The sequence below is a fragment of the Spermophilus citellus genome (genome assembly GCF_964194105.1).
Source record: "Spermophilus citellus genome assembly, chromosome: 5".
Lineage (NCBI taxonomy): Eukaryota > Metazoa > Chordata > Mammalia > Rodentia > Sciuridae > Spermophilus > Spermophilus citellus.
In genome coordinates this window covers 12,998,862-13,026,586 of record NC_138186.1, presented here as the reverse complement: position 1 = coordinate 13,026,586, position 27,725 = coordinate 12,998,862, and the positions used below count along the sequence as shown (strand labels likewise).

Sequence of the window (27,725 nt, the reverse complement as noted above, 5' to 3'; positions counted from 1 at the left end):
ACAACTTATAGATACCAGTATTTTCTTTCATTCAAATTTTATTTATTGAATTTGTTCAGCCACAGTTGTGTACTTTTGCTTAAAATAGGAATGGAATTTGCCAGTGTTGACAAATGTAATAGCAAAATAATAATTTATATGCAAGCTTAGTAAACATTCTTTTCTCTTAAGGAAATCTGACAAAGCACATGAAGTCCAAGGCTCACAGCAAGAAATGTGTGGATTTAGGCGTCTCATTAGGTTTAATAGATGAACAAGATACAGAAGAATCAGGTAAGGCTTTAAACCATGTTATTCACAAATGCTGTGTACAGTGCACTGTTGTTTTGCACCCATACTCTTTTCCGTATCCACAATTACTACTTAATTCCTGTTTTCATTACCTCTTATTTATCCTGTGTCATGGACTGATCAGTTTTCCCACCTTAGTTTTTTTCCTTCTCCCATCTCTCTGCACCCATGTGAAGTCACTCTCCCTGAAGTGGGCGTCTGATCAGAGTGTCCCACCAGTCCCATTTGCCTACCAAATAAAGTGCCAACCACTTGACCTTAATTAAAACCCTCTGTAACCTTCCGCCGCCTGCTTCTACATCCTCATTTCTTACTCTCTCCCACCCTCATCACGCTTGAGCTTCCTTCTTTCATGACTTGAATCCTGTGGTCCGCCTGTAGGACCCTCACTCCCACACAGTCCCACCTCCTGCTCTGCATGAAGAGTCTCACTGCCTTCAAAATGTACTGGAAATCCACCACCCCCACAAAGCCTCCTCTGATTGTCCTTCCTGCACCATGTGTGCGGAACAGTATTTCCCTTCTTTGAACTCCTGTGGTATTTAAGTTTCCTCTCTGAAAGCATGAATCCTCTCTGCCTTGTTTTGGGTTATTGTGGCCACCCCCCCACCCCCACCCCCGCTTCTGCACCTGTGCAGCATGAGCAGAGTTCCTGCCCGGGATGAATGAACACTGGTCCCAGCAGACCAGAGCACTAGTACAGGGCTTTGTATACAGTGGCTGCACCATAAGTATTTGTGGCTAAAGCATTTGGTTGTTTGTCTGAAATGTTCATTATTTTGAAAAACTTGATGGCTTTTTTTTTAATAACAGTGTTAACAAATTTAAGTATTTATCTCTAACCAGTTTGGAGGGAGAATAAACCTGTTCATCTGTTCTGAATAATCAAAAAATGTAAATGTCTTTTACAAAATTTCTTATTTTAACCCAAGGAATCATCAACACGAGAGAAATTTAAAAAGAAAAAAAAGATGCCCTGCTATTTTTTTAAGACTGCCCTAACTTAAACATTCATCTGCTTGTTGCATTTTTCTTAATTGGTATCAGTCTGATATAAAGAAAATTTCCAAAGAGAAAATAATGAGGACATCATTGAAAATATAGGTTAAAGGAGCAAGCCATTTGATCCCATCTGACAACTAGCAAAGTAGTAAATGAATCAGCTCGATTTTATTTCTAAAGATGCAAGAGTAATGCCTCCTGTGTTAAGGGTAAGAGCAGTTCAGATATAAAAAGCTAGGAAATGTGTGTAAGAGATTTGGCAGGCGTGTTTATCAACAACTGCTTAGGCAAGGAGCATAGGGAAGGCCACCGGGAAACTGATCCCTGGAGACACAGGCTGTAAAACGAGGACTGTCACAGTGTCTACTGCTGTGCATTCCAAAAATCACATGTGTGTAGAATCCCCTGAACTTCTAAGGTAAGGTACTCCTTACATCGTAAATTTGTATAGACGTCAAGTGTAGTTTCTGTTAATAATCATGCATTCTTTACATCGGCTGGCTGGCTGGTTGACTTGCATATCTGTTTTTGCCTTTTTCATCTCATTGCAAAAGCATTGACAGCTGATCTTAGACTGCAAATGGAAGTTGGTGGCTGAGCTCCCTGTTAGGATTAGTTAGCCCAATGAAACAAGGTGGCAGTTTTACCTGTTTTTTTTTTTTTTAAGTTTCATTTTTTTAAAAAATCGTTCATGGGAAGGGTCTCAAAATTCCTTCCCAATTTTTATCAAATAATAAAGTATAAATACAAGTTCAAAATTCTGATCTCTATGTCAGATCACAGACCTAAAATTCTTTATTCCTTTGCAAACAAAATATATTTTTCTTCTTTTGCTTTATGATAGGCTTGCAGTGTAGGTACAGTAAGCAGTTGTGTTCTTTTTATTATTCTCTTAGGGCTTTTAAAAAATATTTTGAGATTTTTTTAAATATAAAAAGACTGTGAAGAATTTTACTCCATACTCTCATGTGTTTATACCAGAGTTGATGATTGTAAATATTTTCTCATACTCCCTCCTGTTCCTTCCCATGAATTCAGTGTGTTTTGTTTGTTTTTTTGGACCAGGGATTGAACCCAGTGGTGCTTAACCACTGAGCCACAATCCCCGCCCTTTTCTTGTTTTATTTTGAGACAGGGTTTTTGCTAAGTTGCTTTTGTACTCGCAGTCCTCCTGCCTCAGCCTCCCAAGTTTCTGAGATCCCTGTGTTTTTTTCACAAGCTCAGTAAGCATGACAGCCTTCCTGTCCCTGCACTGCAGACACACAGGCACCAGAGGGTTTCCCTGCCCTCCATTGAACATCCCTGGTATATTCATGAATAGTAGGTGGCTTAGTTCTACGTTTGGATTTTAAATTTGCAAAACAAAACCACTTTCTATGTAGATGCGTAGAAAATTAACCACGCTATAATTTTACATTGTTTTCCAGAAGAGATCTGCAGTTTCCCCACTGCCTTAGCATAATTTTGTCAGATTTTGAATTTTCCGCCAGTTTGATAGATGAGAATGTGTTGTCTTTTTGTGTGGTCTCATTGTTCTTGGAAAGAACTTCTACTCCGTAGAGCTGGTGGCAGAGATGGACAGTGTGTAGGTCCCTCAGGCGGGCCACGTTGGGGGCCGGGGCTGTGGTGGCTGCAGCACGGCGCCCTCCTAGCACCAGCCTGGAGTGTCCTGCCTGTTCCGTCTCCTTTGCTGGCGTCTCTGGTCAGCCAGCCTCTGGCCATGGGCCCCAGGGGTGTGGTCTTCCGTCTCTCCGCTTCCGTGGCTGACCCCCAGGCCGTCTCCCCACCATCTTCTCCGTCTTGTGACTTGAATGCCATCTGGGCACAGATGACGCCTGTTCACTGCAGACTTGCCCACTTGCCACCTCTGCCCGGGTGTCCAACAGGCAGCCAAGTCGAACATGCCCGGTCTCTGCGTCACCCCTTCAGTCTAAGAAGCACACCTCCCTGCAGCGTCCCAAGCCTCCGTGGTGGGGCCAACAATCTGATGTTGCTTCGGTGTCCCCGTTTTCTCAGTTTGCCTCTCATACCTCCTTCAGGCTGTCTTCAGCAACCGGCCGCCACACCCTCCAGTGAGAGCCGCTGCCGTCACAGCTGCTGACTTGTGGCTCCTGACTTTCTGTGGCTCAGCCCTGCTCCTCCCAGTCTGTTCTCCACACAGCAGCCAAAGTGGCCTTCTAAACACCATGCCAGTCCTTGGTCCGCCACACCCTGGCAGCTTCCACACACTCACCCTCCCCTCCCCTCCCACTGAGGCTGGGCTCCACTCCTTCCGCCCTCGCCCACTGGGCTGCAGCCGTGGGCCTCCTCTCATCATGAACACATCTGTGGGCTCCTGTCTCAGGGCCTTTGCACCTCTTGCCACAGTTTGAAATGCCCTCCACCAGACTCTACAGCCCTCCGCACCTTAAGAACAGGGATTTTGTTTTTTCACTGTTCCTAGGGTTGTACCTAGCAGGTAGTGGTAAGTAGCAAACGTGTAGATTGAATGAATGAGTAGACAGAAATGCCATAGATCTTACAGGAACTAATTCAGTGATGTTCTTTTTACAATTTGATACATTCTTTTTCCATTTAATTCCTTCTCTGGAATTGAATGGTTGCTGATTCGCCACTTAATGCCTTTCCCCTGTAAGCATGGTTCCCTATACTGTGGCCAGGGTCCGTAGGCATTAGTGAGGTGCAGACAGAATTCATTTAGTAAGGTACTAGTCATTAGACTCGACCACATGACACTTGACGTTTTCTCAGTGCTCTATTTTCTCCTTAATAACAATCGCCCAAAAACCTTTTTCAGGAACTCCAGAGAAGGATAGTTGATTCTCTGCTTGACCCATTCGCTCGTTGCTTTACCACGAAGTCTTCAGTGCCCTCTCCATCCTGCCGGAGCTTTTGGTCCTGCTGATTTGGGGGTGAACCAGAAGCGCACAGAGAGGGAGAAAGGAAAGGGCCTTAGGACGTAGGATAGGAGGGGCAGGGCGTCGGCCTGGGAAGGGCTGGCAGACAGGCGCACTGGGCGAGTCCAGGGGGAAGTGGTCTTTCCAGGTGTGGATTTCACTACTCGTTGCTTCTTCAGTTACAATCAGAGTTTCTGCCATCGCAGTTTATGTTGGGTTCTTCATGTTTTCACACTTGGGAACCGTCACTTTTTAGATACAGTTTTTAGTATTTTTGTTGTAAATAGCCAATAATACTAGAGTATTTCTTTGATGAAGACCATCTAATGTTTGCAGGGGGTTTAATCAACTAAAGCCATTTAAAGTCATTGCCTTTTTGGGACCAAGTATAACTGACTTTTATTCCATATTATTTTCAAATGTTCTGAAAAATGGAGACAAAAGATAATGGAGCTTTTAATTTGTGACCCTGGAATTTTCATTATTGAGTATGGGGCTTTTTTGTTTGGGGGTTTTTGCTACTGCAAACGTGAATTTAGACAGTATTGGCTAAAAGAAGCAAGGGCTCATTAGGAGGATGGTTCTCCTCGGTAATAACAACGTTAAACAGCACTGCAGAGGGAGCTTCGCGTGGAGGGCGAATGTTTTTATGAAGAAGTCCTCGGGGCTTCCACGTCCCTCGTTCTCCACCAGATGGAGCCTGGTAGCCTGGGTGGGAAGTCTGATGGGATTCTGCCTTCTGACGTCCAGTTCTGTACATGTATGTGTCCGTGTAGGAGACTGAACTTGGAAATCTTGATTTTGTGGATTAGGGAGCGTTGTTTCTCCGGGATTGATGTCTGCCCCACCAGTAATCCTCCTGGGATAGGTCGCACACAAGACGAGGACTTAGCTGGTTCTGACTTAGCTGGTTCAGGGCCTCTGTATTTGTTTTCAAACCTCGTGCTTATCAGCCCTGGGAGGATGTTATAAGGGTAACAGTATATTCTGTAAAGTGTTTCCTTTTCTATCAACTGTGTGTCCTGTGGAAAATACAAATTTTTAGACATGGTAGGAATAGAAGAAGTGGCTGAATTTAAAAATCATGGAGAACAAATACTCTCAGGTCCCGCACTTTTTAAGTTTTGAGGTGTAGTCTGCCCGTGGCTTCATGCTTGGCTCCAGGTGCGCTCAGCATCCAGTGCCCTCGAGTGCAGGGCTGTCGACTGATGCTGGAGTCCCTCCCCCTGCTCACTCGGGGCAGCCTCCCCTCGTAGGGATCAGGCTTGTGGCAGCAGCTCCCAGGACCAGCCAGCGCTCAGGGTCCTCCCACCGTTCTTAAGAGTGCTGCTGGACGGTGTGCCCTCCATTTTGAGGACCTATTAATGGCAAATAGATGAAGGACGACATGAGGTTGTTCATCGCAAGCTCACACAGCACCTCACTGGCCAGCGTTTCCCTTGGATGACGAGCAGCCTCGCCACGTGCTGTCGTGATATCAGAGTCGTGGTGCCATGTCTCGGATTCTTGGTCTGACAGAATCTCATTCTCGGCTCGCTGCTCTAGAACACACTGGAAGCCTCAGAGATCCCACCTGCTGCGTCTGCACCAGACATCCAGCAGGTGCCGCGGTGCTGCCCACAGCCGTGCCAGCAGTGATCCTACGGCTCCTCAAGCCTGTGTTGTGCCTTCACACTGCTGTCACTGAGGGACTTCTGGACTAGCTCAGTGGAGAGTGGAAACCTGAGAGGACCAGCAAGCACCTTCATCCCCTAGGCTTTCTGATTTCAGGTGACATTCACTGTTGAATCATGGTAGCAGTACAGATGCCTACTGTATGACACAGTGACAAAGGAAAGTCGGTGACCCCATCAGGAGCCACCTGTCTTTTCAGGAATCAGCTGTATGAAGCATCAAGTCTTGAGCAACATGAAAATTTGTGACATTTTCTTCCCCAGATAGCTAGGTAGGCTGGCACCTGCCTCTAGTCCCAGATACGCAGGAGGCCGAGGAGTTTAAGGCCAGTCTGGGCAATATAGTAAGACCCTGTCTCAAAAAAAGAAAGCCTCTAGTTTTGATAGCCACACTTCAGGTTTCGTACAGTGGGACAGTTGTTGTGTCAGAAGCGGAGGCCACAGTTCCTTAAGAAGGGCTATTAGATGGGGGCACCCTTTCGTGAAAGTCACATAGACCTAAACAGCTGGTGGTACTAGGCTATGCAGAAACGTCCCACTTATTCAAGTCTTGCTTACCTCAGACAGTGGGAAGTGGGGTAAACTTTAAAAAACAAAAACTCACAATTTAGGAGACTTGATTCTAGATAGAAATGGCTCAGAATTAGCCAGACTCTGCAAAACAGAAGCCTGAGGAGAGTGTTTTTAGGTTGATGGGACTCCTTCTGATCAGTCACTTGATCTTTGCTGTAGAACGATTATAGTCATCACCAGGAAAGGTCTCTGAGCTCTCACTCATGGAACGAAACGTGCCCAGCACCCAGGAGCCAAGCTGTCGTGCAGAGTGTGCTGGTGCACCATTCGGTTTGGCAACACCACATTTGGTAAGGCCCTGGTCAGCTCATGGCTTTCTGGGAAGTGCAGTTCGTTTTAGGTGTGCTGTATTTAGTCCTCCATGCCCGCCCTGTTTTGTTTTTTACTGAAAATTGTCTCAGACTGATTTTGTCCTTACTTCAGTGTCTCCTCCTGGCATTATCTTCAGACTTTTCTTTTTCTAAAGATCCTGGTCTCTTCTTCCTCTGCCCGACTCACTGTGCCCCCTGTTACTCTCCTGCTGGCCTGCATGTTCCCAGGGCATAAAGGTCAATGTGGAAATGGTGTGAATAAAGGCCACAGACCCTACTGCCCTCTGCCAAAGTGGGTTATGTGGCTGCCCATCTCATCCTTCAGCAGATGAAATCTTGTTCCAGTTCTCAGTGGAGTAAACTCAGGGATGTTGGGAGACATCTATTTTGAATCAAGCAGAGGGAATTAGAAATTTTGGGGAGCCAACCATTAAAATTTGGAATCTGGCATTTGAAAGAGTTTCCGCTTCGTTTAAAATTAGCAGCTCAAGCTGTAATTATAGTATATGCTCATGAAAAGCCTAATCCTTCCAACCCCACTGACGTTCCCTTGTATTCTTGCCATACAAAATTATATAGCCTTAGGGATTTTGTCTTTTGTGTTCTGGGGTTTTGGGGAATACATTTTAGTTTTCACCTTTTGTGTCAAAAAATCATGCCCTTGGCTGTTTGCTTTCCATCCTTTGATCCAAAGAATGTTTGGTCCACAGAAAGCTGGACTTCAGTGCCAGGAATGTTAAGTGCACCCTCAGCCGCCCCTCGGGGACTGTTAGTGCCGTTGGGGCCGGAGGAAGAGCGCCTTTCTGGTTGGAGTGAAGTACTGAGCGATGGTGCACCTGCAAAGGCCATGCTGCGTTCCAGGTTTCCAAACCTGTGTCTCATTCACCCTTCAAAATGATTTAAGTCAATCTTATAAAAATACTAGCAAAAGTCCTCTTTCTAAATGGAGCCTGTAGTTATCACTGGGCTTCTTAGAGAAAATATTTGTTTCTCCTTTTAAGAATAATTTCCATATCCAATAGGAAACCGTAGTAGGCCTTCAGGTTTATGCTTGAAATAAAGCAGTATTACTGTCATTTATGAGCAACACAGATCTGACAGTCTTTTGATTTGCTTCCTAAAGTTAACAGACTTTAGATTCTGGCCTACCACGTACTTACAGGATATTTTCATCCGACAAACAAAAATGTTATTTTGCATACTTTCAGAAAAGTAGCCCAGGTTGCTGCTGTGGCTTATCAAGTTATATTTTTAAATATGAAAAAAAGCAAAAACAGACAACTCTACCAGAAGAGTGTCGAGACTCCAGCGGAGCCCCACTTCTCGGGGGTCCTGCAGCTCTGTCTGTGGCTCTGTCTGTGGCTCTGGCTCCTCCAGCAGAGGTCACTGTCTGGCAGTGAAGGGAGGGCAGGTGGCAGCTCCTGCATGGAGTCCTCAGAGGTGGCTTTGAAGTACATCTTCTGGTATTTGCTTATGTGTGGAAACGTGAAAAAAAAAAGATGTCACTGCATTATGTGCCTTTCTTCCCCCATGAGCTGATGAAGGAATTATTTTTGTGTTCACGTATTTTATTGAGTTTCAGAGACATTTATTTATCATGAGTGGGGAACGTGCTTAGGAGAACATGACTTAAATGGGACTTTCAAGGGCCATTCATTTACAAATTGGTTAAGCAGATCTGGATTTCTTGTGTCTCTGCTAGAGTTTCTGATGTCCTCAGAGCTCTGCGCTGTTTCTGGTGTCTGCCAGGGCTCTGTCCTGTGAACTCAATGTGTTTCCCTCTGTAAATACTAAATACTGTGGAGAAATACTGAGACCATGCAAATACCCTGTTTATTTGTTGATGGCTTCTGTCGGTGGTGTTACTGTGGTGTTCTAATTTATTGATCGAAATTTTTCTGTAAGGAACAGGTGCCCTTCATTCATTCATTCATTCATGTTTATCAGTGTGGGCTTGAGGACCCATGTTTTATCCTTGGGTCATGATTCAGTGTCATTGTTGTTTATTGCCTGGCTCAGGTTCCAGCGTTGGCCTTTGCCACTGAGAGCATCTTGAGGTCTATTCCTGGTCCTTCCAATGTGTCTTTTCATTGCTTAAGAAATCCCTTACTTTCTGACACCCCAAGATATTCCAGCCCTGTTGTCGACCATTTCTCTTAAGGACTCCTGGCTCCTTTGACTAGAGGGAGGTATTTAGAAAGCAAGATCCAGGCACTTGCTGGTGTGTGCTCATTGCTACTGACCTGTGCCTGCTTCTAGCCCAGGCACTGGTTAGAGCTAGGAAATACATGTATGCACACCAGCATTCACGTCATGTAATGTGCACACACACATCATGTGTGACTGAAGTCTGAGTCCATAGCAGTTCTTCCAGGTCTAGTCCACACAGCAAAGCTTAGCCTTCTCCATTTCCTTCTTTTTAACTTCTTTTACCCAAAATGGAAAACCTGCTTCTCATCTATAATTGACCACAAATGACCCAGTTTTAGGAATCCTGAATAAGCCCCCTGTCAGAAGCAGGCTTGCAGCTGCAGAGCCGCGTGAGAGGGGCAGCCTGCCCTTGGCCTTCCTAGTGCACAGCCAGACTTACTTGCTTAGGCTCCACAGAACCTTCCTTCCCACCCCCTGAGTGTGTTCATGGGGTTCTTCTGTGCCGGCCAGAGTCATCTGTCTCTGCAGTTTGACAGCTGGAATCTTTGGGTTATAGAGTCTTACATGTTTTAGCTCGAGAAGAAACTGTCACACTTTTCCAAAGTTGCAGTTCTGGCACTTACATTTCTGTCAGCAGTGGGGAGAATTCTCTACTTCTCTTTTATCTTTTGTGTGTGTGTATACGTGTGTGTGTGTTTGTGTGTGCGCTCGCCCACGCGTATGCCTATTAGTTACACATGGCTGTAGAATTACACTGGTCGTGTATTCATATATATACAAGGAGAGTGATATTCGATTCATTCTACTGTCTTTCCTGTTCCCATTTTTCCTCCCTTCCCTTCCTTCCCCTTTGTCTAATCCAGTGAACTTCTTCCTACCCGCACCCCACACTGTGAGTTAGCATCCACATATTAGAGAGAAGTCAGCCTTTGGTTTTTTGGAATGGGCATATTTCACTTAGCATGATGTTTTTCCATTTCCATCATTTACCATCAAATGCCGTAATTTCATTCCTCCTTAAGGCGAATAGTACAATTTATTTTCGGAGGGCACAGGATCCTGAGCTGGACAGTTTCCTCGTTGTCATTACTGTGCTTTTCCTTTGGAGCATTTTCTTCATTCTTCTTAATAGTTTCCGTCTCTCCGTCGAGAGTCCCCTGATATGGCCTGCTGTCCAACTTTCCTGTGAGAGCCTTGGACATACTCATCGTCATGGTTTCAGCATCCCTGGCAGCTCTGATGTCTCGGTCATGCATGACTCTGGTTCTTAGTCTGTCTTTCCTCCCCTCTTTGTGTGCCTGTGATTCTGTGTTGGAAGCTGGACATTGCGTCCGACAGTGGAGAGCCCTGGGAATGCCTTTTCTCCTCGAACGCAGGAGCCTCTGAGAGCCTTGCTGCTGTGCCTGTCCTCACGGCAGAGGCTTCAAGTCCCCGCGGGGCCCTGTGTTTGGGGTGGGTTGGTTACAGGAGCGCCGTCTGTGGCATTCTTGTTTCGGGTCTCCCTTTGCACTGCACCTTGGGGACAGGGCAGTCTCTCTGTACCCTCTTGCTCTTCGCCTGTCCTTCTCCCAGCTGTCTGTTCCTCAGAGCCCTCAACTTGGCACCTGGGGAGGGTGCGGAGGGAAGGCCGTGCCGCCTCTGTTCTGCCTGAGCCTCTGTCTAGACATTCACTACCTTCTCGCGTTGCCGGGCCTCGGCTTTCCCAGTCCTGCCCTCCCTGGGAGCTGAACCGTGTCTTTTCCTGCCCCTGTCCCCATTGCTGGGAGTCTTCACCATGTCTTGAGGACCTCGGTGCCTGGCACCCTTCCCCTTGCCGGGTGAGGCTCCTGTTCCCTAGGGGAGAGGGTGAAGTTCTTGGCGCCTCCTGCAAGGCTGCTGCTCTCCTCCTCCAGATCTGACATCAGTGGACACTGCCTAGTGCTCTCCCCTGTGACCTGTGATGGGGGCTGGAGGGGTTCGTGACATAATGCCTGCAAGAGCCCCCAAGGTGCCGCAGGTCCCCAGAGCTCCCAGGTGCCCTCGCCAGCTGTGTGTTCTGTTGACCCTGCTAGCTGAACTCTGCTGCCAGTGTCCTGTTGCCTGTGCCCCAGGTGACAATCTTGCTTCTTTTCCTGCTGAAACTCCCCTTTCCGCTGATTCTCTAGGACCTCTCCTGTGGAATTGGGAAATGTCATAGATTCGAAGTGAGCCTGCTCTTTTGTGTTTCTAAAGCAGTAGTTTTTAAAGGTAAGCGAGACCCGTTCCGGGTGGACTTTGCAGCGAGGCTGGCCTCTGATGAAGTTAGCCGTCCCCAGTGACCAGCTCCAGTCATCGGGCTTCCTGCTCTTTTCTGCTTCCCCCTAAACATAGTATTTCATCTGGCACCAACAGGCAAATCCGAGTCAAACTGAGGATGATGTGCCAATTTTAGAATTTCAGACGTCAGACAAGATGCCAGAGAAGAGGCATCTGAGGCCCTGGGAGTCCACGCGCACACCCAAACCCACCCGGTGGCATCCCCAGCACAGCCCCTGGCGGGATGCAGAACACTGATGTTATTTTGCAGATTTATTTATTTAATAACACAATAGTAGGTGCCTGAAAGCAAAAGGCTCATAAAGTCTCATATTAAGGGAACTTAAAATGTTTTATCTTTGAATATTTTAATTAGAAACTAACACATATCCATGGTAAATAACATGAAAATTCTAGTTCTTTCCATTGCCTAGAAATGATTGTCTTCAAATGGTTGGGGCTAGGCATTCTTTGAGACTTTTCTCTAAGAGTGTATCTTTGCCGTATATAAAGGATACTGAAGTTAGTATTTGGGAAAGCCAGGAAAAATACCTGTTCTTTTTTCTCCCCTCTTTGCATTTTTTTCCCTTTTTTAAAAAACTACTTTGGTCCCCCCCCCTTTTTTATGAGAGAGAGAATTTTTTAATATTTATTTTTTAGTTTTCGGTGGACACAACATCTTTATTTTATTTTATTTTTTTAAGTGATGCTGAGGATCGAACCCAGCGCCCTGCGCATGCCAGGCGAGCGCTACCTCTTGAACCACATCCCCAGCCCAGTGGTTCCCCTCTCATCCCCAGGGAATACTTCCCCGAGACCCTCGGTGGGTCCCCGGAACCTCGGGTGGTACAGAAGGCTCTGTGCCCTGCATTTTCCCCATGCCTGCACACGCACACCTGTGCTGATGTCCAGCTCACCAGTCAGGCACCGTGACCAGTCAGTGGCACCCTCAGGAGCTCGGTCACACAGCTGCAGCGTGCACGGTCGTGGGTGCTCTGCGCAGCCCGTGCTGCCCACTCCCTTCCTGTGGGGTGAGGTGCCACGCGCCCTGCGAGGAGGTAGGACGAGGCTGGGGGTGTGGGCCGCGTCCCACAGGCTGGGCCACTGCTAGCCTCCTACTGGCACACCAGCACTGCGGTGCAGGGGCCTCGAGCTGAACCACGGACAGGGCGGGAACCGTGGGCAGCATGGACACGCCAACCAGGGGCAGTGCACCCCAGGTGGCAGGTGCAGCTGAGCAGGGGTGTGTCACGCCGTTCAGAGTGATGTAGGTTCAAACTGCACCCGTTTCTGGGATTTTTAATACTTTTAGACTGTCGTTGGCTGAAACCGACTGAAGTGATGCCACAGATGCCACTGCTGCTGTGAGTGCAGGCGCAGACGGGGCTGCAGGAGTGCCCGCCTCGCACCCTGGCCTGGGGGCGGGGCCGGGGCCGGCTCCAAGAGCAGCTCCTGTTGAAGAGGGGGGCTGTTAACCCGGTCCCCCAGGACGGGCTCTGAAATTCCCTGACCTTCTCGAATATTTTGTGTTAAGCTCCCTCTTGCCTGACGCTGTGACTCTGCGTCCCCCTTCCTGTGAAAACTCATATCAGAGGGAAAAATGACCAGGAAATTTACTACTTCTCTTGGAAAGTTTTTAAAAATAAAGAGAAGGTGGCTTAATTATCAGAAGAATACTTCTACTCAGAGAACAGTGGGAACATCTACAGAACTGCCAAAGATTCAAGAAATTATTGGGCTCAGAAATCAAAAGCCATCAATTTTTTGTGTGTTTTTAATTTGTTTAGTAAAAGGAAGGTTCAAGGAAGTAGGAAGAGGGGCGGGCACAGCGGGGACTCGAGCGGTCCCCTGCGTGCCCTCAGGAGCGTCTGGTGAGGGTGTTCAGGTGTACCGTTTGAGGCTTCACTTCCCACTCTGTTCGGCTCCGCCTGGTGAATCCCGCTTTGGAGGTCCTGCGGTGCTCTTGTGCCTGCGCTGCCCTGCCACTGCCCGCAGCCCTTTCTCCTCTCAATCCCTGTTGTGCCCACTGCTTCTCCGTGTGCCCGGGCCTGGGACGTGAGTGCTGTGGGCAACCCCCAGTGCTGCTGGGCTCTGGCTCTGGACCACATGGTGGCCATGCCTGCAGAGCCCTCTAACCACACTCTTGGTTGTCTCATCAGATGAGAAGCAGAGATTCAGCTACGAGAGGTCAGGTTGTGACCTTGAGGACTCTGACGGCCCGGAGGAAGATGACAACGAAAATGAAGAGGACGATGAAGACAGCCAGGCCGAGTCAGGCCTGTCCGCAGCTCCCTCTGTCACCGCCAGCCCGCAGCATCTTCCCACTAGAAGTGGCCTGCAGGACTCCGCAAGTGCTGACGAGGACGTCAGGACGCCCGACTGCTTCCTCGGGGCACACGCAGACCCAATGGACGTGCTGCCCAGAGCGCTGCTCACCAAGATGACCGTGCTGAGCGCCGTGCAGTCCAGCCACAGCCAGAGGACACACTCTCCAGCCAAGCCTGCACAGCAGGCCGCCAACCATGAAGGCCAGACGGGTCCTCCCGTCGAGCCTTCCAGGTCAGCTGAGGCTGCAGCCAGGTCCCCGAGCCGTCAGATGTCTGTGGACTACCCTGAATCAGAAGCCCTGCAAAACTCTCTGACAGGAAGGACTGTCGCCGTCACACAGGTACGTTTTGGTACCCCTCCCTCTTTATCCGTTACACACGAAGAGCCTAACAAAATAAGGCACCTGTGAGTGATTTATGGCCAAACCAGCTTCCTCTTGTGTTAATTTAATGGCAGAAGTCACTTGTGTCCTTTGGAGTCTCGTTCAGTGTTTAAGTCAGCATTCACATACTGTGTTTAAATCTGTGGAAGGCTCTTGAAAAATATACCCATTTATTATTAATTTGCTTTTTGAAATAAACTATGAATGGGCCAACTGAGAACCAGAACCCGTGGACTGACTTGTCCCACGTTTCCTTGAAATCATCTTTCCACCAGATTGATGTGATGGACTTGGACCACGTTATCCAAATGCTGTGTATTGGCAAAACAGCCACCACTTGTCACAACAGAGTGACGGAGCATCTGTCAGGAAGTTCACTTGGCTTGAATGACCAAGCTGCGTGGCAGGTTGGGAGAGCTGCTCCCAGGAGCAGCTGCAGGCCAGCACAGGCCTGCAGAGGACTACAGACTGTGCAGCCTGTGTTCCCACCTGGCTGGTGTGACTGGCCAGTGGTGAGCTCTGGGCTCCTTCTTGTCACAGGGGTAGTTCTTTCACCACTCCTGGGTATCAGTTGTTGCAACAGGATTTATTTCTAAGTGGGATAGGTCTCAGTTTGGTAGGTTAACACTGAAGACAACAAAAGGACTGTAAAAGCTCGGACTTCTACAGACTAGCCAGAATTACACAACTATGTTAGTGTCCGAGTTAAATTATATTGATGTAGAAATTAAGCTAATATATAAATTAATATAGCTCCAGAATATAGATAGTGTCAAGAAAAGGCTAATATTTAGTTAAATGTCTTGGGCAGAACAGGGATGGGCAAGGTTGATCCCTTCCAGTGAGCATTTCCTTACTTAAGTGTCAGTCGCCCCTGCTCTAAGCTTCTCCATCCCCAAGTGTCTCATGCACCTACCAGGCCTGGAAATCAGTGTCAGCAGATATTTCCAAAACTTTGGAACGAGAAGGAAATATGAGTGAATAACAGCCTTTCCGGGGCAGCTTCATCATGAACAATGTTAGGGTTAATTTTTCCCGAGTGAGTTAGCGCTCATGGGCACTAATCTCACAGTCACTGACAGCTCCTAGTCTGAGATGGAGTTGGCAGCACTGGGAATTTAACTGTGGCCACCTGTCAGTTATTCTCAATAGAAATTGTGATGAAATACAGGAAATTGGTTTGAAAAATGCAAAGCAGTATACAAAACGTTCCTGTTATTTGTACTAGGAAAGACATTAAGGATGCAGATTTCTTAGGTGGACATTTATTTCTAAAACTCAAAATGTAATTTTGAGCAAGCTTATTGTTATAAAATGCAAATGTTCATACTCTCAGCACATTGAGAAGAACAGGTGGAGCACTAGCGTTTTAGCTCAGTGGCTGAGAAAGCTCTGCCGTCAAAGGACCATTCTCTCTTGTCTTTCAGGACACGTCATCTGCCAGACTCCCTTCTGCTGCAGTGGAGCTCGGTGCTCAGCCTGCACCAGGGGCTCCTCCCATGGCTCCTCCTGTGGCTCAGGAACACAAGTCACCGCAAGTCGCCCTCCCCGCGCCGCCAGGCCTGCCTTCCGCCCACACGCACTTGTTTAGCCACCTCCCCCTGCATTCCCAGCAGCCGTCCAGGACACCCTACAACGTGGTGCCCGTGGGGGGCATCCACGTGGTGCCCGCGGGCCTCACTTACTCCACGTTTGTGCCCATTCAGGCTGGGCCAGTGCAGCTCACAATTCCTGCTGTCAGTGTCATTCACAGAACCGTGGGCACCCCTGGGGACACGGGCACAGAAGTTCCCGGCACTACAAATCCCACGGGGGTGGCGGAGCTGAGCGGCGTCGTGCCCTGCATTCCCATCGGCCAGATCCGCGTGCCGGGCCTGCAGAACCTGAGCACTCCGGGCCTGCCGTCCCTCACGTCGCTGAGCATGGAGACCGTGAACATCGTGGGCCTGGCCAACGCCAGCATCGCCCCGCAGGTGCACCCGCCGGGGCTGGCGCTCAACGCCGTGGGCCTGCAGGTCCTGGCCGGGACGCCCTCGTCGCAGAGCAGCCCCGCCCCGCAGGCGCACCTCCCCGGCCTGCAGATCCTCAACATCGCCCTGCCCACGCTCATTCCCTCGGTCGGCCAGGTCAGCCAGGTGGCCGTGGAAGCCCAGGGCGCCCCCGACGGCCCGGCCTCCCAGGGCAAAGCGTGTGAGCCGCTACCCAAGCAGACTTCCGCGGCCAGCGCGCAGCAGGTCAGCAGGACCGAGTCTCCTCAGGGGTCACCTCAAGTCCAGCCGGAAAATGCAAAAAACAGGCCGGGTCCACCTGCCCCCGCAGGTGACCGCGCGAGGCTCGATGGCTCAGGTGCCCTAGACACCGAGAAGGCCGCCTCAGCGAGTCAGGGCAGACCCAGGCCTGAGCTGAGCCGCGGGCAGGGCCAGGCGGCCACCGCAGAGCCCCTGCGGTGGCCACAGGGCAAGCCGGCCGGCCTGCAGACGGACAGACCCACGGACAGACCGGCGCCCAGGCCCGCAGCTCCGCCCCAAAGGCAGCCCCCCGTGCAGTTCAGCGATGGGAGCAGCGACGAGGACGAGGACAGGCTTGTGATAGCAACCTAGTGGTTTATTTTTTATTATTTTTTTAAATAACACTTAAAGGTTTCTTTGAAAACCCTCTTTTCCTTAAAGCACATTTTTCTGACATAAACTCATGACTAATCTTTGTGCAATCATGAACTTTTGACCAATAATTGTTGTTTTGTGTCAGCTCCAGCCATTTTTGTACATGTTGTATAGACAATTGTGCCTTTTAGAAGTTTTATGTTTAGAAACTGTACAGATTGTTGAATCTCTCTCTATATAAAAATATGTTATATATGTATATGAAAACCAGGTAGTTATTTGTGTTTAGTAAGAAGAACCCATCAAATAAATCAGATGATTAAGTTATATGTTTGCACTGTTGAATATAAATTTTTATGGCCCTGGGGCAGTTTCTGTGTATAAATTAGTATGTGAACTCCATATTTATTGTATTCATAATAGTCTTTGAAAATGGATCTGTCCTCCTCCTTGTGTATGACAGTAACTTTACACTTCAGACAGGTTTTCTGTGTTATGAACTGTTTCAGTAAAACGTTGTTTACTGACTTTACCCTGGCTTGAGTTGTGCCTTTTTCCCAGAAGCCAGGGCTCAGTGACCTGTGCTGCTTCTACCTCAGGTTCCCTTCTTCCCGCATCCCTCCACCTTGGCCTGAGAAGCGGGGCCCTAGTAGCCCCTCCGCCATGTGAAACTATTGCAGCTCTACAACCCAGACTCGTGCCTCTTGTTTATGTTCGCAGTAAGTTTGCAGTTGCTTACTTTCTCCTGAGCAGACATTTAAGAACACTTTCTGTAAGTACATACAGCACACGGCTCAAGTGGGCAAAGCTCCTAAAGGTGGACATGCACGTGGCTGGTAAATGTAAAATACGTTAGAAGACAGCGGTCCTGAGGGCTGGGCTCGGATGACACCTACAAAACAGGTCCTCCAGGCGCCAACCCCAGGTCTGCTCATGAGCCGCGAGCACTTGTTCCTCTCATTCCCACTGGTTACACAGAGAGGTCTGTCCAGGAATGAAACTCAGAGGGTCCAGGATTTATAGAAGGAATTCGGAATTCTAAGTTAAGTAATTCTCTTTAGAAACGATCACTTCCCATCACCAGAGGTTTAACCGCCACTCCTTCACAAATAGGCAGGCAAAGTTTCCATCTCTGTGATGTGCATTATTACCAAGGATCACGGGTGCCAGGTATAGTTTTCAAAACAGTTTGCTGTTGGAATTTGAATATTTCTGGTAATGTGTGCATGTTTTCAAAGGCCTGTGTCATGGAGACCAGGGACATGCAGATGATGAGGCTTCAGCATGTGGGGAATGGACTAGGGAGTGTGAAGTCACACTGCTAGCCACCTGGCGATGGCCATGGCTATGGGAGAGGTACTGGCATCCCCACCTGCTCGTGCTAATCCACATTAGTCTCTCTAGGGCACACTGCAGGCCCAGCAGGCTGACAGGAATGCTTTAAATGCACACTTCAACTTGCGTGGACACAATTCCATAGATTAGTTGACAAAATCCTCAAAAAAATAATACATTTTATCTTCTGAGAGATTTGAAACAAATTCTGGAATTTCAACCAGAGGAGGTTCATTACCCTAACAATATAATTGTTGGCATTGAGGCCCATTATCTGTCCAGTTTCTCAAAATAGTAAGTTTTAGCTTCCTGCCCTGACCTTGTATTATACTTTTATTGCCTGAGTTTTTGAAGCAGTATAATAAATATGCCTAACTCCATAATTATATAAGTATTCATGAGCTCTCTCCCTTTAAAAGTAATGCTCAGAATTAAGCTTTGAAACCTTTTAGTTTGTCTAGAACTTTCTTACTTTGTGGAATTCCTATATTCAACCATGGATTAGACATTTTGATACACTGCCTATTCCCTTGAAAACTTGATAATGCTCTCACGAACCTTAGTCTTATTTTGTACACTGGATGTTTCGAGATTTATCACATTATGTACATACCATCGATATAAGTGGCTTTCATGCTTAAATGTGGCATGATGATCTGATTTAAGATTCAGCTTTATACTGGTGGAAAAGCAGAATGTGTTCTGTAGAGATTACCGGGAATGAGGATGTTCTCCCAGGCTGGTGTGATTTGTGGTGTGACCCTCTCTTCCAATGCTGGACAATGGCAGTGACTACAGCTCCCAATCAGCTCCAGGATCATAAGACTGACACAAACAGATTCTCCACGTGTGTGGGTTGCTAGGCTGGAGTGTTTGTAATTAGGCGCAAGAAGTGCATTTGCAAACTTCCAATATTTTAAACTTATGATGAGTTTATTGGGAAGTAATCCCATTATCAGTCTAGATCTAGGACTATCTATACTCAAAATACTCAGCTAGATAATAAATTTTGCCAAAGTCTGAACCATTTTATTTTGAAATAATCACTTACAGAAAATAGATAAGAGAATATTTAACTTCTGAACAGTTTCTCCAGTCACTTTTTCCAAGGAGCACTGTTCGTTTGATACTCCCAAATGCAAATCATTTGCAAGTCATGTAATTAGAGAGCTAGGGAGGCTTCCTTTGACTTTTGTTCTTCTGTGTTTTGTGCAAGATCCAGAGTACTGGACAAGTGGAATACAATGACAGCCAAGTTCACTGATAGTTTTTGGTAAAGCAGGTGACAAGCATTATAGGGACAGTTTCAATACCTTCTATGAATGTACCGCAGTGCCACCATCAAAAGTGTTGGAAAAAATAACTCATTTTCATTCACCAAACTTGGACCACAATGATAATTCTTTCTTTCAGAATGGTAATTAATGTATGATACTTAATATACTTTTTTTTTTTATAGCACAGCCATGACTTTCCTTTCACAGGACAATGTAAAAAACACTTTTCTCATTAGGTTAAAATTCAGGTTAACCCCAACCTGATTTTTAAATGGTGCTACTTGACCGGGATCACCGAGTTGGCTCGTCATTTTTGTTGGAAGACTGTCAAGATAGTATCTTTCTTGAAGCATGCTCAGGTCAAGTTACAGCAGCATTGCTCTTCCTGACTTTCCTGTTTTTACCCTTACATTCTGAAATAAAGTTTAAGCAATACCAGATGATTTTAATTAGAGTCATTTTGTTACAAAGTCATCTTACAGTCCAAGGATGCTAAATCTCCTTATGATGAGAATCTCCCTTCAAAGTGACTTCCCATGACCGTAGAGAATTATCCATTTAATAATCAAAGAAGGATAGTAGATGGATGGTCATAACAATAATTCCCTGCTGCTATAGAAAAAAAATGGAGTGAATTTGAGTCAATAAGTAAAATTTCATAATTTTCTCCAAAAATTTCATAATCTGAAAATCATGAAGATTTCCTTAAAGGTATTGGATTCCCAGCCATTGCACACACAGGTTGATTTGGAACCCTGCACATCCTTGTAAGCATACCTGCGCTTAGGTGTTCCCTACCTTCTGCATCAGACTCGTGTCAGAAGACTCCCAGGCCTCCCACACCAACAAACTGCAATACTAGGAAAGATGCAAAAGAAATTAGCAGGTGCACTTTCTACCTTAGGGCAGGCCATATAAACTACAGACTGATATTAAACCACATATATCTTAGAATCCAGACTATAAACATGAGAGTCAAGAAAGCCGTATAGTCAGACTACACACACGAGAGACTTAGGTAACTAGAGGATGATTTGTGCATCTGTGTCAGTTGCTGTATTTTGAAGGAGGTATAGGATTTGAGACGTGCTGCCAAACAGAAAAATAGCAGAGTCACGAGGGCAAGGGAGGATTCCTCAAACGCTTATAAATATTTAGCATCAGGGTTGTGGAAAGGCTGGGGGAATGCAAATGTAATGCAAATTAAATGGTATCTTCCCTCCAGGAGTAAGCAACACACAGAGCAGCTTGAGTGTCACAGAAGTGGCCCAGCCCAGTAAGAGAGCAAAGAAGAGAGTTCTGGCTGAGTTGATAAGGGAGCGCTTCAAGCTGAATAGGACATTTCAGGTTGGCCCTGAAGGGACATTATTAAGCAGAGACAGTAGATGGGAACAGCATTACGGACAGATGGAACATGTAGGCAAGTATTTATCCCTATTCCAATCAGGAAGGATTATCTCCACAGGTAATGAAGCTCACCTTGCAGGTGCCGGAGCCAGGATTTGTAGCCAGGATTGTGTGATGTAGCAGGTTACACACAAACCAAGGTTCAGGAAATACAAAAGAATTAAAAATGTGTCTGGGATTCAGCAAGGTCTCTGACAGAGCCGTGGTGAGGTCTTGGAGAATGAGGGCTCCTCACATGGAAAGGGCTCTGGATGGAACAGAGGATCACGGGGAAGACCCAGGGGCTTGCAGTTCAAAAGACCTTCATCCTTGCACTAATGTGCTTGTGATTTATGACAATAACACAACATTGAGAGCAAGGAGGGGAGGATAGGACTGCAAAGGAGGGTGGAAAGCAGACCTGAGTTCTCCTGGTCCAGGGGGCCACAGGACCTTCTCTTTTTAATGGTGGATTCAATAAAACTATAGGAGACATTTATTAATGACCCAAGTAGATGATGAGGACCAGCATCCAAGAAATTCCATCAACTGAAGGAAATGAGCTGAATGTAAGACAGAATTTAAAAAGAAAGCTGAGCACGGCACTTGTACCAATAGCAGAGCAGTTTCCTTTATAACAAATTCAATACATGCCATTCTCATCCCCTTCCCAGAAGAAAAGGCATGATCTGGGTTGGGGAGGTTCAAAAGACATTACTTAGACCCAAACAAAAGCCATGCTCTGACTCTCTATGATCAGCGCACCCTGGGAGTACCCCCATAACTGTGACTTCTAGACTCAAAGCTTGAACAAATGCAGACAAGACTGTTTGGAGGCCATCAGACTCGGGAGGCCAAACCCAGGAGAGGGCTGGAGGCAGGACATCTAAGAAAGCCTCTGGGGAGTATCTTAGTAGCAGAAAGAAGAAGAGTCTTTGCAGGTGGTGGGGGAGTGTTCAGGGATTATGCAAGAAGAGAGGGAGGGGCTACTGTGAGGGAAATTCCATGTCTCCATCAATTTCTATGTCAAACCAGGATTTACCTCCCAGTAAGAAACCAGTGGGAATCCATGACTCACAAGCTGAATCGCCTATTTGCATAATAACCAGACATGGATATGCAGGAACGTATTTATCTTCAAGGAAGACTACAGGATTAAAAATTCTAGCCATTATTCACAACAGTCCTCAGGATCAGCTCTTAGCTCTTAGGATAAGTGAGCAACTTCTTCCTCACATTTAATTCTCTCGTTTTTTAAGATTTTTTTTTTAGTTGTAGATGGACACACGGTATCTTTATTTCATTTTTCTTATGTGGTGCTGAGGATCGAACCCAGTGCCTCATGCGTGCTAGGCAAGCACTCTACCACTGAGCCACGACCCCAGCCCCCTCCCATCTAATTCTGAAAGGGGTTCTCAATACTGCTTCCCTGAGCTTGGATTCCCAAAACTGGGATCCACGATCTACTCCCTAATATCACCGAGAAGGATCAGGCGACAATCCTTTCAGGTCATGAATCTAGTTTTGCTCCTTTTGTGGTTTCAGCCTCTCGCTCATATTTTAAAAGTTACTGATACATTTCACAAAAGTTTTTGAATTACTTTGCTTTTTGTTCTCTGAGAAGTTGGGATTCTCTCATTCCACCATGCCTGAGGGTGACAGCAGATATGATGTTTATTTCAGCACACTGAAGAATTCCTCTTGGGGGTGCTAGATTGTTCCTGCCAGAGATTCAAATGCATTGGGGGCAATGATGGAAAGTTTGGAAGTTAAGGATCTAAATAAATTGTTTTTAAATTTCATTCCCCCACCATATTGGCCACATACCGAATTCTGAAAAGGTTTGATTGACTTAGGTAAATATTGAGATACCTTGAACTAAATGGGAAAACTTCTTTAAGAAGATTTTGAAACCTCGTTTTCAAATTTGGATAATTTCTTCAACTAACAAGGTAGTCTGACTAGATTTAAGTTTTGAGATTATATGCAAAGCATGCTCCCTTCATATGACACTAGAGGATTTCATGAATAAAGCGCATCATAAAGAATGCAGTACTTTAAATTTTAACAATTACAACAAACACTCTATGCTGTTGTACCCATAGTACGACTGAGAAAATGGCTCTGGGTTATAAAGCTAGTTAAGTAGCGAGGCAGGGATTTTAAATTATGTCTGTTTCTTTCCACGGTACCATGCTGCTTTTTTTGGTAATGATTTTGATGATTGAGCTGTATGATCTTTATTTCTAGGTGAAAGTCTAGTTAGAACTCAGAAAACATTCCACTCGAACTTCCTGCTTGAATGCACACATCCAGGGCCATGCATCTTGGTATAGATAATAGATTTGACAACCTTTTTCTACACACTTCCTCACAGTGGACATAGTAGGGGTCATAAAAATACTTAGTGAAGAAACATTTGATTTCAATAGCAGAGGATAAAAGTGCAATCCAAGGTGACAATTCCAATGAAGCATAAAACATGTAAATCTCCAGGTGTATTTGGTTTCAATTATTAATCACTATTCAGGAAAAAAAAAAGTCTTTGTTACATGTCTTGGGATGGTAAAAGTAAGATGGAAAGCAAAGTTGAACATGGATTCTCATTGTTTGGGGTACAGACATGGTTTGAACACAGCATGTCATAAGCCTTTGAGATTGATCCTCTCCGAAATATTTGCAGAAAGAAAGAAAGCAACTCTCTATTACTTTGGACAGAGAGGATAATTATTCAAACATATTTCTCCTATGAGAATGGGGAACAAATTGTACTGCTTTTTATGGGCCAATTTATAGCGAAAAATAACCATAAGAATTTAGAAGGAAATGAACGTATTTATAAATCCTTTCACAAAAGCAGTAAGACTGATAAAGAAATATTTGATCTATTTAGCAAACGATTCCATATCTCAGTATAAGTCCACAGTGGTCATTATCTAAAGCTTCACTTCTCTGTTCTTCTAATTCTTACTTTTGATTTTGGAAATGTAGAACTGAAGTACTTTTAATGTTTGTTGATTCTAAAGAGAGATATTTCATAAAGCCCAATAGGCATTTGTTAGCATAGTTGTTTTTGCTTATTAACACATGACAGCTTCCATTGCTTTGTGGTCAGTTACTTGAAAGACAGTATGTTTAGTTATTTACCTATTAATGTTGCCAAATGAGATCTAAGGAAACCATGTTAGGTGAAAAACAACAGGGCTTTACATTCCTGGAGGTCAGTCATGGGAGGAAAAGCCAGCTTTGAGCTCAGTCAATTAGACAGGCAGGCTTAGTTTTCTTTGCTAATAGTAAGGCTTATTTTTGCTCACTGGGGTCAAATGTTAAGACTGGGTTTGATTCAGTGTTTGTACCCTTTGATACATTTGGATTTAGTTATTTCAGAACATTTTTACACATTACACTGCAAGATATTTTCACTTACTTCAACATTCATATGCACTGGAAGGATTTTTACATGCCAAGAACCTGCTTATTAATAACCACCCATGTGCAATCATAACATTTATTGATGAAAAAAATCCAATCTTCATTAGAAGTTTATTAACTATTCTGATGAAATAAATTGCATCCTTCCTTAGTCTAGGAAGGTTGGAACCTTTAAATTCATCACGCTGATTATAAGAAACTGAATTTTTTTAAAAATGACACATTTTAAAATTAAAAAAAAAAAAGGTCAGACCCAAATCATTACTAACTTCTCTTTGTTGATGACCCTGAAGTTAAATGCTTAATCAAAGATACTGTTCTCATCTCAGCCTCTGTTGGAAAGGGTGTAAAATATTTAGTACATGGCAGGTCGACTCGCTTTGATGCTTAAGCCACTCTGAGCCCCTCAGGTCAGAGCTCCGAAGGCCTCTTAAATGGAGACAGAGATCAGAGGAGACACACGGGGCCCCAGGGAACCGTGCTGGAAAAATGTTTTGTTTGTTTTGTTTTGTAACTAAACAAATTCCTCCAACGCTTTGTTGTCATTTTCTAAATCCTTCAAAAAAAAAAAAAAAGGAGAGAGAGAGAGAGAGAGAGAGAGAGAGAGAGAGAGAGAGAGAGAGAGAGAAAAGGATTTGAAAGACAACGGATTCAGGAGTCAAAACATTTGAAGTTTCTGCTTACATCCAGGCAGATTTTTTTTTTTTTTGGAATTTCGGTTGAAAAAGATAAAATGTTTTCATGGTAGACGAACCTCTTTGTCTCTTGCACTTATGGCTTCAGTGGCTAGGTTTTTTCCCTTGCTATTTAAATCATTACCTCTTCAGTGTGTACAGTGTGTGCTGAATATATTTGCCAATGATTTGCAATGTAATGTAAATGATTTGTAAATGCATGATGTGTCAAAAGCACTACGTGTCATTAGTTCAATCTAGAGTTATGAGCCACCTGATCTGTTGGCTGGAACAGAATCAACCTTTTTTTTTTTTTTTTCAGTATTAGGGATTGAACCTAATAGGGTCCCTCTAACACTGAGCTACATCCCCAGCCCTTTCTATTTTTCTTTTTGAGACAGAGTCTAAGTTGCCCAGGTTGGTCTCTAACTCGCAGATCCTCCTACCTCCCCCTCCCGGAGTTGCTGGGGTTACAGTCACAAAGTTCCATCTCTGCTCAAGGTTATTTCAGTGACCTTCGGATAGGATAGTGTCCTTACCTGTTGAAACTCATCTCACACATGTGCGACCACATAGAGTAGCAACAAGAAAGGATGCATCTGCAAACAAAGAAAAATTGGAGGTTTATAATCTACACATTGCAACAATATTAATAGTCACAGGTAGTGCTGATGTTCTGTAGTTTGACAAATCAAAACATAAGTTTAACGTTTGACTCTTTTCAGTATTACACATGGAAACAATTAACATAGTACTTAAGAGCAGATTGCCGAAATTCAAATCCCAGATAAAACTGACCAGCTAATTAAATGTCAAAATGATATTTAAATATCACTATTTAAATGTTATTTTCTGTCCCTCAGTTTTCTCATCTCTAAATTAGGGCAAAAATAAGCACCCACTTGGGAGGGCTTCTGAAAAGACTAAAACAGTATTTTAATATAGTAAATAACTATAAGGGCACAGTAATATTTGAATAGAGGTCAGCACTAATTACGAGGTTTGGGTAACTTTGAATGTCTTGCAATAGATCAGATACTAACATTCCACAGATATTTGAGGCACCTTCTGCTTGTAAGTCTTCAGTCATGTTTTTATCTGTGACTGTGTGGCAAACCATTATACCCTTTTATTAAATGCTCTGTTATGTTTATAATGTTTTCTAAAGGCTCTGTGGGAAAACCAGACGAAGCAGGAGTAAAGCCAATAAACCAAACAGGGGGTCCCTGACCCTGGATCTGACCTCCTCGTTCTAGGATTTCCTAAGAGGATGCCGTGCAATCCAGAAGACAGTTCAGCCTTTACTGCTGAGCTATGTTTTTGGTGGAACCAGCTGGGCCCTCTACTAGAACCCTGTCTGCCCCAAGCCTCTCAGTAGGTGAAGATCAAACCTCCTCATTCCTAAGAAGCCCAAGTCAGCCCCTGTGTCTCTCAGGTTGGGATCAGGGCTGCTCATCATGGCTCGGCAACTCCAAGGCTAATCCCAACTGGCACAGCAGGATCTCCGTATTTTCTTAAGAATCAGAATTTTAGGTGTAAAAAGCAAACTCAGGCTGACTGCTTCAGTCCTCATGCTTAATTAATGAAGAAAGTGATTGCAAAGAGACTACATACTCTCCATCCTTTATAGAAGATACCCAGGGGTCACCTTTGGGTGGCTGCCAGCACAGGCTCTGGAGACAGGGTGCCTCGGATCACACCTTTCTCCTCCACCCATGAGCTCTCTAAACTGGAGAAGGCCTTCGTCACTTTCTGTTGCTCAATGCCCTCACTGGTAAGATGGGCACAGTAATCACACTGACTCCAGGGATATTTGGAGAGAATTAAATGAGATCTCCTATAGGATATTTTGTAAAAGACCTACATAGCTTTCAATAAATGGTCAATCACACTTACCTCTTATTTCGGTTATCATTACTCTGATGGTTATTTTGGGGAAACCAAAGTTAGAAATTCGAAACCAGTTAACAGGGGATGACAGTCAAACAGTCTTTAACCCTCTAAAATTTTGACTCAGACCACAATGTATCTTTCTAATGAGTGAGCTAATAATGATAATGAGACTTTTTATGCTTAGGAGTGTCGATTTTTTTTCTAACTTATGTATATCTCTCCCATGTCAATATTGGAATCTTGAGAGAACCTGATAAATAAAACTTATAATGCTGAATAACAATGCTTATAAACAATGAGAAAAATTGATCTAATTGGGTTTATGTTTCTTCTGACTTTAATTTGCAATGCTTAGGAGAACATTTCAAAGCGTAACTATAAAAAGGGAAGCTACATATTTCCTAGGAAAGATCCCCAATTGTGGTGATACTTTGGACCTTGAATCTCCCCCAAGGGCCCATGTGATGACAGCTTGGTCCCCAGCCTGGGGTGCTATTGGGAGGTGAAGGAAACTTTCAGAGGTGGGGACTAGGGAAAGGAAGTTAGGATACTGGGGGCGTGGCTTGGGGGGATATTGTGACCCCAACCCCCTCCCTTTCTTTTTCTTTGCTTCCTGATCATTGTAAGGTGAGCAGCTTTGTTCCACCACGCTCCCTGACCATGATAGTCTGACACACCGTAGGCATACAAGGACAAGGACAAGCAACCATGTACCAAAACCTCCACAACCATAGGCCAAGATAAAGCCTTACTCTTTAAAAGTTGGTTATCTCAGGTACCTGTAACAGCAATGGAGGGCTAACTAAACACAATGCCACTCAAAAGGGCTTTTGGGTAAGACAAGAGCCAAAAATCATGAAGGCACATATATTTACATTTATCAAGAGGCAAAGTTTTGGTGCTACACAAAACCCTTAAAATATTTAAGACAACTTATATTGGGAAAAGACATTGGCTTTACCTATCTGACAGAGGATGTTCATCTAAAAAGTATTTAATTTTTTTTCCAAGCCAGATGACCCAGTAGAAAAATATTCAAAAGGTAAGAATATGCAATTTATAGCAGAAAAAAGTACAAATGGCCAACAGATTACTGAAAAAAAAAATATACTTTCAAGGGAAATACAATTTAAAATGTGGTTTTAAGCCTAAATATATCTGGTATGAATGGGGCTGAATCACTATCTTCAGACACACCTGGCAGAGGGTAGGCTCAGTTGATGGAGCCATTTGGAGGACAATT

The 27,725-nt window shown here is 45.1% G+C and overlaps 1 protein-coding gene across 7 annotated transcripts in view; it reads left to right on the top strand.

The window, feature by feature from the left end:
- The window catches only part of HIVEP1 (HIVEP zinc finger 1), a 133,272-nt gene extending 116,283 nt beyond the window's left edge, over positions 1–16,989 (top strand). For all 7 annotated transcript variants that reach the window (XM_081294365.1, XM_081294363.1, XM_081294362.1 and 4 more), the window contains 3 exons: positions 172–273; positions 13,332–13,840; positions 15,310–16,989. In XM_081294365.1, the coding sequence (XP_081150491.1) occupies positions 172–273; positions 13,332–13,840; positions 15,310–16,482 (1,784 nt within the window). In that variant the 3' untranslated portion in view covers positions 16,483–16,989. The remainder of the gene's footprint in view (positions 1–171; positions 274–13,331; positions 13,841–15,309) is intronic.
- The last annotated feature ends 10,736 nt before the right edge of the window (positions 16,990–27,725 follow it).